At 44.8% G+C, this 15080-nt stretch overlaps 1 protein-coding gene across 1 annotated transcript; it reads right to left on the reverse strand.

Moving 5' to 3' along the window:
• Positions 1-636: 636 nt before the first annotated feature.
• On the reverse strand, positions 637-7410 carry LOC104626611 (disks large-associated protein 1-like). Its single transcript, XM_010294567.1, has 3 exons — positions 7325-7410; positions 4773-4925; positions 637-1925 (listed from the first exon to the last, which is right to left on the reverse strand). Exons 1-3 carry the CDS (start codon positions 7370-7372, stop codon positions 1716-1718), a joined length of 411 nt encoding a protein of 136 aa, XP_010292869.1. The 5' UTR covers positions 7373-7410; the 3' UTR covers positions 637-1715.
• Positions 7411-15080: the final 7670 nt, after the last annotated feature.

The following is a 15080-nucleotide window of genomic DNA, read 5'->3' on the forward strand; positions in this document are numbered from 1 at the left end:
CGTGTGCACACCCGCGCTCGCGCACGCAGCTGGCTTTCGGCAACGTGCCCGAGACACAGCTTTCCTGATGTTGGCACAAGAGGTTTCGGTAGCGGCGTGGTCAGCGTACCTCCCTGTCAGAGGGGCTGGAGGACCAGCTCCGGCCTCAGCCGGCGGGGGCTGGGGGGGACAGACACGCAGGACCTCTCGTGCTCCTCTCCAGCCCTATTGCCTGCCATTTTCCCCCAGTATTAATGAACTACTTGGGATGCATATTTTTCGTGATTGCAAAACAATGGCAGAAGCCAGGGTAGGGAGGCTTGTCGTGGGGGAAAAAAAAAAAAGTTCATGTTGATCCCATAACTTGTGAAAAATACTTTATTGTTCTTCTTCAAGTGGGTACTTTATACTGGTAAGAAGAGGTTGAATTGGAAACTTACTCCTAGGTATGGACCGCTTGGTGATAGGCAGTCTGAACTGTAGCATACAACCGGCTGTGGACAGAGCAAAGCAAGCCTGGCCTGGAAAAGCATCAGAGGCTCCATGTACAGCGATTCGCCTACAGGTGTCCGTGTGCGGCTGCGTGGACGTGTGAGATCGGGTGGTCCCAGAGAGATTAAGACATCAACAAAACCAAGCTTTTTTTTCTTTTTTTCTTTTTTTTTTTTTAACCAATATAATCCATACAATACAATACAAGAGGAATTGACAATACAGTACAATTTTAAAAATTCTTAATACTCGGACAAGAAAATCCTTCTTTTATATTATCTCTTCAACTGTCATTGCTTCTTATCTCCTTCCTTTTCACTCTTTTATTGCCTTTCAAAATAGATTATTTCCCTGGAAGATCGAATTTACAATCTTCTGCTGATTGAAATGTTTAAGTAGTGATTGATGAAATAAAAATGAGGCAGTTTGTGCAGCTGTGAGTGTGCAGGTATCTTGCCACGGGATCTTTTCTATCCCTCGCCATCTCACCTGTGGGATATACTTCCACTTTTTCACCCCCACGGATCTGTGGGGTTTTTTCTCCCCCCCTCCCCGCTCCCGCCCCAGCCCCCTCCCCGTGTGTGACTCCTTAAATTCAGGTGAGAAGGTGTGATTCGGAGATTTAGAATAAAGTGCGCCATCTGCTTTAAAAAAAACAGTAATAAAAAGAAGGGAATCTGAGTCATAGCTCCTTTCATCTTTTGTGAGGAAGACGGCAGAGTCCGAAAGGATCACCCTGCATGACTGAAATTTCCAAAGTCCCCTACGGTTTGATATTGCTGTACACTGGGTAACAGACTAGCTTTAGGTCAACTAAAGAGCATGAGTATGTTAAACGGAGCATCTACTGTACAGGTGCGCAGGTGTGTGGAAGTCTGGGCGCCGCGTTTATTGGTTTCAAACAGAAAGAAAAAAAAAAAGGATTGTACTCGTTTACATGAGGCAAAGTGGCAGCATCAGTACATGTGACAAAGCATCGTGATGACATGGGCGAGCCTTCGGAAAGCAAGGGTGATTAGAGGACATCTCTCGGAGGACCGACAACTACGCCACGGCAGTGGAGTTCACTGGGAGCATCGGGGCGGCTGCGTACAGAGAGAGGAGAGGGGGAGAGGAGGGGGGAGAGAGCGAGAGAGAAGAGGAGGAGGTACAAATACTTCGTGGTGACCTGGAGCAGGAGCCTAGAGGGGCAGATTATACATGAGGCTTGTCTTGCCAGAGAGAGTCCTCCCGGTTGGATCCCTTCATAGCCTGGTCTGGGCTTCGGGGATGTATATCTCAATGCTTTCGGCGCTCTCGGTAGCTGAGTTCTGGCGGACCGATGCAGCGCGCTTGGCAGCCATCAGCCGTTTCCGGGCCTCTTGACGCTGCGAGCTTTCCAGAGAGCGTTCTCGTATGAGTGGCACCTGACCTTTCGATGGCTTCTTTGGCACTGGAGGAGGGACCCTTCTCTCCTGATCAAAGCAGAAGGTTAATGGCATTATACAGCTTCTCAGGGAAAGGTGGGAAAAACTAGGATACGTCAGTAGTTAGAACACACATTTTACCTAAGGTTTGTTAGCTCTTATCTGCCTTTCTGTCTTCAGTGAACTGGCTTTTGTGCCCAAGGGTTCATAAACATAGGGCAGGGGCAAAGGGGAGGGGAGGGCCGGCCGCAGCGCTACTTCTCCTCGGGGATGGTGCATGTGAAACGCCGAGGCCCTCGCCTCTAACCGCTTAGCGCGGCTGCCCAGGGCGGGGGGGCCCAGGCGTCTCTTCCTGGTGCCAGGGCCTAGAAAGGAGGCCATCTCGGACGCGGCCACCCGCGGCTGGGGAGCGACCCCCGCTCTCGGCAGAGGAGCTCTGGAGAGCCCCGACTCCTGGGCCACCCTCTTCTACACGTGCGTAACGCTGGGCGCTCTTAAACACGGAGGTACCGTGGCTTTGGCGTCCCCAAATGCAGATGGGAGCTAGCTGCCTGCAGCTGGCACATCAGAATAAATGTATTTTTTAAACACCATATATTTATGCATGTATTTTGTAGTGGTTTTAACGACTGCTCAAAAACCCCACCCTTTGGGTCTCACCATGCAAGCTCATAAACTCTAGCCTCCTGCTAAATAGGCATGACAAGCTACGATCAGCTAGAAATAGATAAAACTGGTAGGAAAAACTTAAAAACCATTAAGAGAACATGCATTAATCATCACGGTGGCAGCTAGCTCCAGATATGCGATCAACAAGGAGGACTTTTATGTATATCCTGGTGCATGTACACACACACAAAAAAAACAACAACAAAAAAAACCCCTCAGAGAGGGCTCTCTCCCGAAAAAAGAAAAGTGTATTCAGGTCTGAATTTCAGGCGGCCACAAAGACTTTGTCAAGTTAATTAGATTGTCTTTTAAGTTACATCCCCTTCCAACTGTGAACATGGTCTCTGAGCGAAGGGATTTTATCGCACTACAAAAGTCCCATTCTGCCCTTTCGTTTTCTCTCATGCTGCTCACAACAGCTTCCATGGCTTGAGAAATAAAGGTGCTTAGTTACACTTATTCACACTTCGCTTTTTCTCTCCATCCAGGGATTAATCTATGCTGCTTAAAAAGGGCCCAGTGGCAAAGGCCAAAGGCAACCGCAAATATGAATTCCACAGAAAGTTTTTTCTTCCTTTTTTTTTTAATCCTTTTTAAGAAAGGAGAAGATCTGTTTCATCTAAAATCATAGACAAATGCTGTTGAAACAGGAACACAGTCAGTGTAATTCTTTAAAATCTTTACCTTCCTACTGTAGGTCCCTTTCTTCAGCACTACTTAACTTCCTTTAACCCGTTATAGTCTTCTTTTTGTTGGAAACTCTTTGAAATGTTTTTCAGAAGCAAAGAAAAGGCACATTCTTTTTAAGGAAAGCTCTCGTTTCTTACTGCTGCAATTGCAAACACTTGGCCTACCCGCTTTACTGTAAAAGCTAATGAAAGACCATACACCAGCGTTTCAGTGCATGCATGTTTGACGGTTTTAACTTCCTTTGTGATACATACTGAAAAAAAAAAAAGAAGATAAGAAAATGACTTGCCTTCAGTAACTTGGGCTAGGAAAACCCATTCCCATTCATTCCCCTACAAAACACACTAGGTGTGCACAAATGGTGTGAACATGGCACTCCTAAGCCAGGAATGAGTATTTAGTCTTGATCGGAGGAGGAGGGAGAGTGCTACCAGCGCTGCCTTTGCAAACTTCCTGCTGCAAGATTAATGGGGTTTGATATTATTAAGGTTATTTGTCCGAAATAAAACACCGCTTTGGTCATTGGCAGCCAGCTGACCATAGGTTGGGGCAGCCCGGACTCCTGTCTGAGCCACTGTACCTGTAAGTCACGTTCCCCCTCCTTCTGGTGACCCTACCTGTTGGCTTTATTCATTGGTATCAGACCAGCCACGGTGGAAATTCAGCCATCGAATTACATACCTATAGGAGCGCGACATTAGACCGTTGATTCCTCTAGGAATGGGTCTGTCTTTTAAGGATTTTCTGAAACATTTGTTTATTTTGGCTCACCCGAGTGCTCTTTGTCTCAGTGCGGATAGTGAGGAGAAAAATAAGGCAATGGTGCCAAATGAGAATGGAAAGTGAAATGTGGCTCACACTTGGAGATGTGGTAGTTTTTCATGGTGACAGAAGAAGACCACATTTAAAAAAAAAGACCAAAGCTCCAGATGATTTTTATGCTACCGTGGGTAAACAACACCACCAGCAAAGTGAACCTGTTTATGAAATCACCCATTAAAAAGCACCCAAAATAAACAGAAAATAAACAAACGGACAAAAAAAAAAAGATGTAGTTCTTTCATGTAACATTTTGGAAGGCATATTTTTGATATCGTTCTGTTTGTAATCTGGTTACCAAAGTCAGCGATGGTTACAGTGTTTCCCTAGTTTTTTCAGTAACACAACCTAGAACTCTTGCTATATGCAATAATATGAACCGTAAATGTTGATTTATTTAATTTTAAGAATCAATATATAAGGCAGTTCCTTCCAACGATTGATCATCTAATATGATTAAATGTAAAGCTTAACAAAGTACCACATTCCCATTATCCGATTCACAAAGACAGATCTGGTTTAAAAATATGCCTGAAACATATTACAGATAATATCCCAGGTGATTATTATGTAAACATTGTTATTACAATGAAATTAATTTGATATGAACTTCATTTCACATTTTTAACGTCAACGCTGTAACACAGAGGCCTATTTAATCTGTCCAGTATTTGTGCAGGGTTTTAAATGAAGCATACAAAATCTACAATGTTCTACCTTCTTGTCATGAGGATCCATCTGTTTCCAATTATTGGCCTTTAACTGATGAAGTTCATCAAATTTCATACTAATATTTTCTATGGACAACTGCAGCATATCCCAAAACCCTGCTAAATCCTGGGAGGTCGGCCGTGGATGTGCATTAGGATTCTGTACAACAAAAGAAAAAAACACATTGGCTTTAGTACCTCTTAATGTAAAGCATTTGTGCAAACAGTTAGGCATCTTGCTAGCAAAGCAATTTCGGCAGATCCAAGCAATCGGTGGGACACAGAGAGAGAAGCAAAGCGGAGCGCTACTTACTGGAGGGGGGTTTTGTGAGCCCCCGTGCCCCCGCAAGCCCCCGCTCCCCGAAGGCAGCGGCTCTCTGCCACGGACCACGGGGAAAGGGCGGGTGGCAGGTCTCCTGCAGCAGGATCTGCCTAGGGATGTTCCCGAGTGCAACTGGTGATATCCTCACCGCGCTGAAATTAATTGCAGGCTTCCTCTTCACTCTCATGAGGAAGCTCACACTTGCAGAAGGACTGATACCTGTGCAAACGCACACTTGCTGCATTGCACAAATAGTGATATACTGGTGTGTGAACGCTTTTCCCACCCTCCGAGAATCTAAGGGCTACAAAAATACAGCATTTCAAGTAAAATTGCCTCTTATATACCTCAGGCCAATTTCTTCCTTTTTTTTTTCTTTTTTTTTTTTTACAAGAATAAACTCTGCAGGGTGAAAGGCTCAGAAGAGAACATGCAGAAACACAGTAATCTCATTTTTACAGGTGCATTTTTGGGAAGAGTGAGACTGGGACACGTACGGGGAGTGTTGCTTTGCATGTGCAAACTCAGTCCAGCTCATCACCCCCAGAGTATTGCTCAGAAGAGCACACCTGGACCATTAGCATCTCTAGCATGGCATGGGCCAGAGGCTGGTGACCCGAGAGTTCCTGTTCTAGCTTGTGTCTCTTCAGTGCAACCCAGCTCTGAACATTTTCTGCGTGCAGTGGACATACATGAAATGGTCTCTGCTTTGCTGGCAAAGGCTTTCTGCAGGATATGTGTTTGTATGCTGGTTCCCAGCTGAAACTCTTCAAATAAAATGAGGTGTTGCATATGCTCACTTCAAGCACTTTTTTGGTAAATGCTGAGCAATCCCTACACCAGTCTGAGTCAGCAAAGTTTCATGGGTGCTGTGGCCTCATAAGATTACACTGGTATATTTTAAGTAATCAATTAATTAGTTAATTAATACATTATTATTAGAATCTTGCATGTTGTTTTACATGGCTCAAGTTTTACTCTGTGTTCAAGTTCCCTACCTCACCAGAAGCAGTAAACCCAAAAGAATCAGTTACTCGCCTTACAAAATTTTTATTTGCGCTTTTCACAGCAACACTGATGAATGATTTTGATAGGATGATTGTACCACCAAAGGAACAATTACTGAAAACAATATATTTTTAGATTCATAAGGAGACCAGAGATTATACTTGGATTCCTAGTTTTTCAGTGCTTGACACTATCAGGTTGCCTGGTTGTAGGCTTTTATTAACAAAGATGCACAACCAGAATGCTTTTTGAATTTTTACATTAAGAATTAGAAGGCTTATTCAGAAAGAGCCAATTTCTGCTGCATGTGTCCACTTAGGCAGACTTCAGTTTGGGGCTTGATTTCCAGAGGTGCATTAACTGAAGTGGAAGATGATGACCATACTCAGGTGAGTATTACAGGGTCTGCCTTCCCTTCCTTATTCTATGCTGACAGAGATTAATGCTCTTTTGCTTTCTGGGCTTCTAGGAGTTTATGCCAAAATTGGGAATTAAATGCATTGTATCTACTATGCAAGGATGGATTATTAATTCAAATTTTGAAAATTTTGATAAGTGCTGTCATTTTTGAGAATACTGTTGTATTTTTATTTATCAATAGGAATATCATTCTGATTCTACTACTACAGACAGCATAAAATAGCAAATAATAATAATAAAAATAGTGGTAGCATATATCAGTTACATACAGTAATAGTAATGATAACACACTGGCTCTTTTCCTCTTTGCCCTTTTAGCATTCTGGAAAATGATTTTTCTCTCTTTCCTTATTGGGATTCTGGAACATGAAGCACCAACTTGCACTGTCTGATTTCCTGGTATTTCTGCCTTGTTTAGTACAGGTGGCATTGGGATTATATGGGAAAGACCCACTCATGAGACTTCTGATCCACCCTAAAAGACTTTAAGGTCTTTTACCCAAATATCTCTGTGCCCATACAAACTGAACTCAGAGGTCAAGGGACAGATTCTTGCTTCCCTGAAGTCAGTAGCAGAGCCTCAGTGATATTTCACCGAAAGCGTTTTGCCTGCTGTTATTTTAAAGCTCTCAAGATATTGTGAAACTCATACTGACTCTGCCGAGCTTCATAGAGTCACTCCCAAATTCATACCAAGGCCTTTACTGGAACAACTACCATGTTAGTCAGAAAATCTGTCTAGTTTAGGTACGATTATTCAGAGGGTTAGTAAAAGGCACACAACAATGTCTAGCAGAAAAGTTACATACCAGGTTTTCTTCACAAAGTTCTCTGAACTGGTAAAATTTCTGGGCCATGAGAAGCTGGGCACTGCCCACTGCAGTTCGAATTTTCCCTAGAACTGAGGGAAAAAGAAACGTAAGTCACGATGCTTTCTCTGCTGTGGGCAACTAAAAGCCTATAAAAAGAGAGGAGAAAACTGTGCAATAATCAGCTCTGGCTTTCAAAAAGTATGTTATCTTTCAGTTACAGATTAGAGAGAAGCTGATAAATCTAAGGCCAGACCTGCACTAGGCAAAAATACTAATCTTTCGCTGCGTCTTACTCTCATTCCCCCAGTGAGACCAGCTGTAACCAGCAAAGAGCACTTCCATGGAGGCATAAACATGGCTAATCAAAAGCTTTTCCAGCCTGTAGAGAGAGCTCACCAGAACTTACAGCTCTCGTCATCGCTGTGACCCAGGCTCAGGCTTTGAACACAAACCCAGCTCCCTGGGCAAGGACACGTGGCTCTCAAACCCCGTGATGCCACCTACACTCTTTGGAAAACACTCCATCTACCAGCGTTTCTGCCACCTCGCTTAACAGCTCGGCATCTTGCTTCCAGGTTTAGCTGAGTGTTGCTCGATCTGAGCCCCGGAAAGGGAACAGCGATTTTAGTGTGCATGGATCGATGAATCTCCTTCGCACCCTCTGGGTATTTCCCATGAGCACAACCTGAAGTGGCTTCTGCCTTTGAATTGGGATGCCCAGGTGTACTTCAGGCAGCAATCACACCCCTCTCCTCCTTGCTGGTGACCTGGAGGGAGGTGTCAAAGAGTCCTAGCCCCAGCTCCTGTGTCATCTGGGGGCTCCTTTGTACAGACAGCTGGGTACTTACGGTCTCTTTGGACTGAGTGCTGTGAAGGACTGCGGTGAACCAGAAGACAGCCCACAGTAAATACCTCTGAATAAACCAGGAGCTCCTACTGTTTTGGCTGCATTCAACCTCACCCAAATGGTGGGGTTTTACTGCTGCAAGGGGTAGTTGGGAATACACACACCCAAAACGGAGGCATGTACCGCTGCATTCGGAAACCTGCACTTCCCTGGGGCTTTGCTGAGCTCTGCTCAGGGGGAGTGTGTGTATGTGCGTCCATGTGTGTGTGTATATGTCAAGAAAGAAGCAAGCATGCAGAAACAGAGCAGAAAGACAGACATGGCCTCAACTGGCAGTAGGACAGCGAATCCAGAAAAGAGAGTGCTGTTTTGGGGACTGCTGATTGAAAGAAAAATGATGCTGTGTGCAGCTACCGGTTTGTTTGAGACTTTCAATGCTCAGGAGAAAAAACAACAACGACTATGCTATATGCACTGTCTTTAAACAAACAGGTTGGCATCACAGATGTATCTGGCTCCATTATTAAGTCTCCCTCTCGGCTGAAGTAATTATCCCCCAATTCTCTGGTTAAATATTGATTTAAAAGCTAATACAAATTAGTTCCAAAAAATTACCACTTCATTAATAAAAAACATGAATGGCAGTCACTGTATCATAATTTTCACAGTCATTCCTCTTCATAGGTATTTGTATTGCCCCAGCCCTCAAATAAACACAGCAACATTTCCATGACAAATTTACTCTCTGGGTCCCTGAGGCAGGGGCGGGAGAACTGGATGAGGTTGCTTCCTCAAGGTGAGTGAATTTTTGGCACAGCCTAGAAGATATACTAGTCCTAAGCTGCCATCCTCTGTACCGTCCCTTGGGCACGGTCACTTTTTTTGTATAAAACCTAACAAAATGTTAGCAGAGCTTCACTGGCAAAATACCGTGAAGCATTTTGACTTCCCACAATAAATAAATAGATAAATAAATACAACTTTGCTATAACCCCTTCTGACAACATTTTTAGTGTCTTATGCTCCTGTGACCAGCTGCAGTGCATGGTGGCAGGTCACAACCAGAATGCCACCACGCAATGGCTGGTAAGAGGAAAGGCCTCTCCACGGGATTCACTTGTGTAGCCACACGCTTAAGCAAACTGGCACAAATGCTCATGATGAACCGAAACCAGACACATAGTAGTACAAAATCTGTGTTCTGCTTCTTCAAGGCAAATGGCTTTTCCTGCAGCAGCCTTAAAGCTCGCTTCTTGAGGCTGCTGAAGGAAAAGTGGGATGCGGAGTTCATTTATACTTCAGATGTACAAAGGGGGAAAAAAAAAAGGGAGGGAAGAGAGAGTCTTTTTCCCATTTTTTTCAGGAACTATAGGAGAGCGCTCTGCGAACACACACAGAGCCCAGACTTTCATTTTGTTCCCAGAACTCAGCTCAGCACTGCCAGGAAATAGCCGTGAGCTGGAAGATTCACTAAGCGGAATATTTTCAGCATATTGCGCAGGGAGTTTTGCACACAACTCTCATTATTGTTAGCAAGGCTTGCGTGTCTAATTCTATGCGCACAGTGCTGAAAATGGACCCCTTGGTGTGTCTAGTCACTTATGCAACCCAATATGCAAACCACTCAACTGAAAGGACTTTTCAATAGTAGGAGGAGCTACTCTGGGAGCTTTCATGTGGTTCCCATTGTTATGAAAACTCTTCCCACTGAGTATATTTGGGAACAGCTGCCTCATCTGGAGCTTGGCCACTCTGATGCTTCCCAAGACTTGAGAAGGGGAGAAAAAACGGTCTCTCGACTTCTCAGGACAAAAAAAAAAAGACGAGGCGAGCTTTTCCTGGAAACCTGCACCACCTGAGTTGGAAATCACGTCCCAAGCACAAAGAAATGTAGATACACCTTGTCGGTGACGGATGGGAATGTGTCCCTTTCTTTGAGGGAAGAAGAGCTTAATATTCAGAGATCTCTGCAGAGGGAAAAGGAAGTCCTTGTCCTTGGCTGCCTAGCGACTGGCTATTTGCCTAAAAACCATCAACCCAGCTGACTGTGGGATGCATGCTGATGCTGTTCTCTATTGTTGCCACTTCTGCCGTAGCTGCGGCTGTATCTAGTCAAGTGTCACTGATTCCTCACCCCTCAAAAGCAAGTGGTCTGTTAATGTGCAACCCGTCATCAACCAACTCTGTCAGGGAAGTTAGGAAAAGGAAAAAAAAAAGACAAAGCGTGCGAAAGACTGAAAAGAATCTCTCCAGAAGGCACAAAGTCTTATCAGTAGCCTAAATTTTGTTTTCAAACACACATTGCTTTTCAGTGTTTCAAGGCAGAGTGCTCGTTTCGCTTACTCAGTCAAAACCTTTGGTGACAAAGAGAAAGGTCAAGGTGTAGTAAAAATAAAAAAAAGTAAAAATAGAATAAAGCTTTCTTAGGAGGAAAGCCTGCGAGGTTTGAAGCCAAATGCCAAGAAAATAAATGGAATTACAAAGATAATACTCAAAACATCAGAAAAAAATCAGAGGAATCTTTAACAAGGGAGATGGTGTGCGAGAGAAAAATACATAAACATTGAAACTGATGTGTTCAGCTAATGGGATACAAACAAAATGTATGAAACCAAGCAACAGCAAAAAATTCCAACCCATCAAGATGCAATCATAACGGATTTAAACACCTATATAATGTTATTCATGTCTGCTTTCTATTCCATACAGGATTATACAGCACACTCAGCACTGTGGGATCTGAATGCCTTCCAGTAATGCATTAAGCAACATTATTAACATCCATCATATGCTTTACTGTCACCCCTTCCCCAGGGGGAGAAATGTGTGTACTGCAGTGTTTTGTTTTTAGTTTGAATTTTTCCCTTCCCCCCTCCCCCACTCCTTGCTTTGACCTCTCTTCCTTGTAAATCCAGTTATCTCCTGTGACAACTTTTAAGAAATAGATATGTCTACTCTGGAAGAACTGCCTCAGTGTAGCTCTTTCTTTTGATGTAATTCAGCTATTGTGGAGTGCCTTCTCACTATTATTGTTCTGGACTAGGAGTCACAGAATGTTATTCTAGGATAGACGCATGCCAGTGAATTTCCTTGTATCTCTATCCCTCCAACCTGTTCTCCTTCTAAAATATTCTTAAATATAGACTTAGACTATGTGCTGGTCAAGCAATAAGTTCTTGCTTCTCTAAGAACTGCATAGGACCTACTTTGGGATTGTAGACTTCTATGTATCTCCCCCCTCCAAGTCTTTGTGCGAAAAGAAATGAAACAACAAAAAAAGAATTGCGAACGCAAGCAAAAAAATGGTCGTGTTGACATCTGCTCTACCTTGGAAGGAGACTGTGTGTGTAACAAGGATAACAAAATATGAGAAACCAACAGCAAAAAACACCTGAAGTGATGTGAAAAGTCACCACATAGAAGCCACGGGAGTTTTGAGGAGCGACAGTGTTATTTGGCCTCAAAACACCAACTGATCTCTTTGCATTTCAACTTTGACAGGCCCCAGGGTCTAACAAGTGACAAAGGAGGCACTTCGGGACTGTGACTGTCAAATGCCCTTAATGCGAAAACACCTGGCCGGTAGGCAGGGCTCAAGCTAGGGAACAGAAAACCAGCGACTTGCTCGACTTGCTCGCTGCCCCAGGAGCAAGTGGCAGGAACAATAGCCGAAATTACAGGGACACAGCCTGACATTTGTGTTGCAGATGTTGGCTGGGCACTGTGCATATGAAGCAATCCTGCCATAGAGCTGTCACAATCCATTTCCAAGCCAGGATGGACCAGCATTTTAGCCTATTCATGTTGACAGACCTACATTTAAATAACGCCAAGCATGACAAAAGCCAGGAAATTCAAAGTTAAAGCTACTGCTCAGGTCTTAAGCTCGACTGTTAAGGAGAAAACAGCCAACGGAGCAAACTATGGAAGGAGCAGTCCTTGCTTTGAGTCATATATACTTATAGGAGTGATGTCATTGAAATTAATAGGGCTGTCTGCATGAGTAGATGCTGTTCACTGGGAGTAAAGCAGTTTCCATGTGTTCTCTGACTTACTCGGCTTTTATTAGCACACTTTATGCTTTTTCCCTAACTAGATTGTTTCCTTGCCTGTGGATTTCTCTTTTTTCCTTGCTATCCTTTGGACACTGACAGGGCTTCCAGCCAGGAGCTGGCTTTCCTTGAAAACTTGTGTACGGAGAAGTCCCTTCTGGGGAGAAAAGAAAACCAGAACGAAAAAAGGACCAGTTGGGCATCGGGCCAGAGGCACATAGCCAGGGGGATTCCAGCAGGACCCGGCCACTCCTGAGGCTGGTGACCGTCCCTCTGCAGGGCTGCATCAGCCCGCTGCAGGACCAGGCTGCCTCGCTCCTCCGAGTGACAGGGACCAGGACAGCTTGGGGAAACGCTGCAGAGGACCGGCAAAGGGTTTTCGAGCGAACTCATGGGTCTCTTTTTGTTTTGCCATGCACAACTATGACGAAAGTCGTGTCTCGTGTCCAGCCTTCACTCTTTAAGTCTTCCTTTGAAACAATGAAAACAAACCAAAACAGCAGAAATTGTGCTGCAAGCATTGCATAATTTGCCAGAAATGGCTGAATTTGCAGAGACTGTGGTCCTAAGCAGCGAGGTTACTGCAGATTTGAGGTCAATCTTTGTTTGCAGACTAGCCCAGAGGAGAATAATATGCATGCAAGACAGTTATAATGACATGTCTTGTCAGAGCCTTGGTTTTCTATTTTAGTTTTGACTTGATAGGCCTGACTTGTCTTGCCACTAAACCCACATTACACCTGCCTTGTGGTGAATCAGGCCCGCTGTTTTCTTCCAGTGATTATCTTTGCACTGAAGCCACGGTACAGCCCCATGTGAAAGAGAAACATTTTGGGAGGCGTGGAGCAAAATGAAGACCTCTGGTTTTAAATTAAAAGATGGTAGATTTAGACTAAAATGAAGAAATTTTTCACAACAAGGGTGGTGAAACCCTGGCACAGGTTGCCCAGAGAGGTGGTAGATGCCCCATCCCTGACAACATTCAAGGCCAGGTTGGACGGGGCTCTGAGCAACCTGATCTAGTTGAAGATGTCCCTGCTCACTGCAGGGGGATTGGACTAGATGGCCTTTAAATGTCCCTTCCAACCCAAACTGTTCTGTGATTTTGTGATTCTATGGTTCTTTCAGAAAGGATAATGCCCCATGTGAAATAAAAGCAACAGAAAAAAATCCAGAAAAGCCAGGCCGAGGCCGTAGGTGTATATTTCCGTGCCTACCACCGCTGGGAAAAAAAGAAGCCAGAGGCCGCTTGCGAACAGCGCTGCGCGGGGAGCCAGGCCTGTCGCTGCTACTTCTGCGCATAAATGGTTACACCAGAGGCCTCAGCCAAAAGTCGGGCTCTGACTATATGAAATTTTGCAGGGGAGGTAGGAGGAGAGAGCAGAGAGTTGAGGAGGAAATAAAAAAAAAACATAAACAGCTGATTTCACTTGAGGCCTGGTCCAAAGCGTCAATCCTCACACGGTGTTTATCCTCCTATCTCTAACTTTTTTTTTAATGAGAGCTCTTAGAGTTTGTAGCCAACATCCTCGTAACAGCAAAATACAGGGAAACTGCATCAGGTATCCCAGCTTCAAGTCTAAGTGGTTTTCATCTGCCTCTTACACACGCCATGGCTTTATCAGAAAATGATTTCAGATAAAACCAGAATATACTACACCATAAATAATTCATGGCGGAAGGGGAGCCACGTTTCTCTCTACATTGGCATTTCATCGTGCAGCCACCGAACCACAGCTTGTTTTCATACGCAGCGGCAGACTCCATTTCCCAGCTAGAAACATTCAATCCCATCTGGTAGACTCATTCCCAGCTAGATAATACCCAACGTATCCATGTAACGTGCAAGCTACTGTCAAACAGCAGCGAGCCGTCTCCCCGAGACAGCTGTTTCGCACAAGGGCCGCATTGTCTGGAGGAAGCGCGGATCGTCTTACGCGGAGCGCCGGGGGGACGAGCCCTCTCTCAGCTGCCATGGCATCAAGAAAACCTCCCTCGTCACACGTTCTCGTTATTCTGTTATCTGGCCAAACACACGCTGGGGATGTCAGGTTGAAAACAAAGGCTGCGTTCCCCGCTCTGGTTATATTTCATTAGGAAAACCAAAGCAAAAACACCTCTTCTGCTCCTTTCCTCCCACTCTTCAAAGCTTATAGGCGTATGAAAAAGACGTATTTCGGGGCAGGGTTTGTAACAGGCAGGCTTTTGTGTCTGGCGCTGCTGTGTGGGCAGCGTGGCCCCGGCCATATGCTCTTCCTTGGCACCAGGTAGAGCGGGGCGTGCTGAGCCGCAGCGGAAAGCCCCGCGCAGCCTCTGCGGGAGGCAGCTGCCACGTGCCGGAGCGGCCGCTGGCGTCATACCGACATCGGTTAGTTACCTCACCAGTGACCCCAGCACCCAGGTGACCCCTTTTCTCCTCCCGTTTCCAGCGATCACAAAAAGTGCCGGTGAGAAAAATGAAGAGGAGGAATAATCCACAGGACACATGCTCTGCGTGCTGTAAGGGGCCATTGGGAACGGCCAGCCTAACCACTCCTTTATCCTCCCCATGACTTCTCCCACCCACTGCTCAAAGAAGAGACCTTTAAAACTATCATATATCAGAGACATCAAGACATTGACAGGAAATTCTGTACATGAATACATACGTTCTGCATGTATCAGACTCGTAGAACTCACTTCATGTTCTTTTCCCAAGGTGAATAACTACTTTGGTGCACATATAAAATATTGGTAGGTTTTTCCATTATTTTCAGTTCATAGAATCATAGAATGGTTTGAGTCAGAAGGGACCTTTGGAAATCATTGTATTGGATTTGCATCGGAAGATTTTGGTAGCAGGGGGGCTGCAGGG

The sequence above is a fragment of the Phaethon lepturus genome, unplaced genomic scaffold, assembly GCF_000687285.1.
Source record: "Phaethon lepturus isolate BGI_N335 unplaced genomic scaffold, ASM68728v1 scaffold36879, whole genome shotgun sequence".
Classification (NCBI taxonomy): domain Eukaryota; kingdom Metazoa; phylum Chordata; class Aves; order Phaethontiformes; family Phaethontidae; genus Phaethon; species Phaethon lepturus.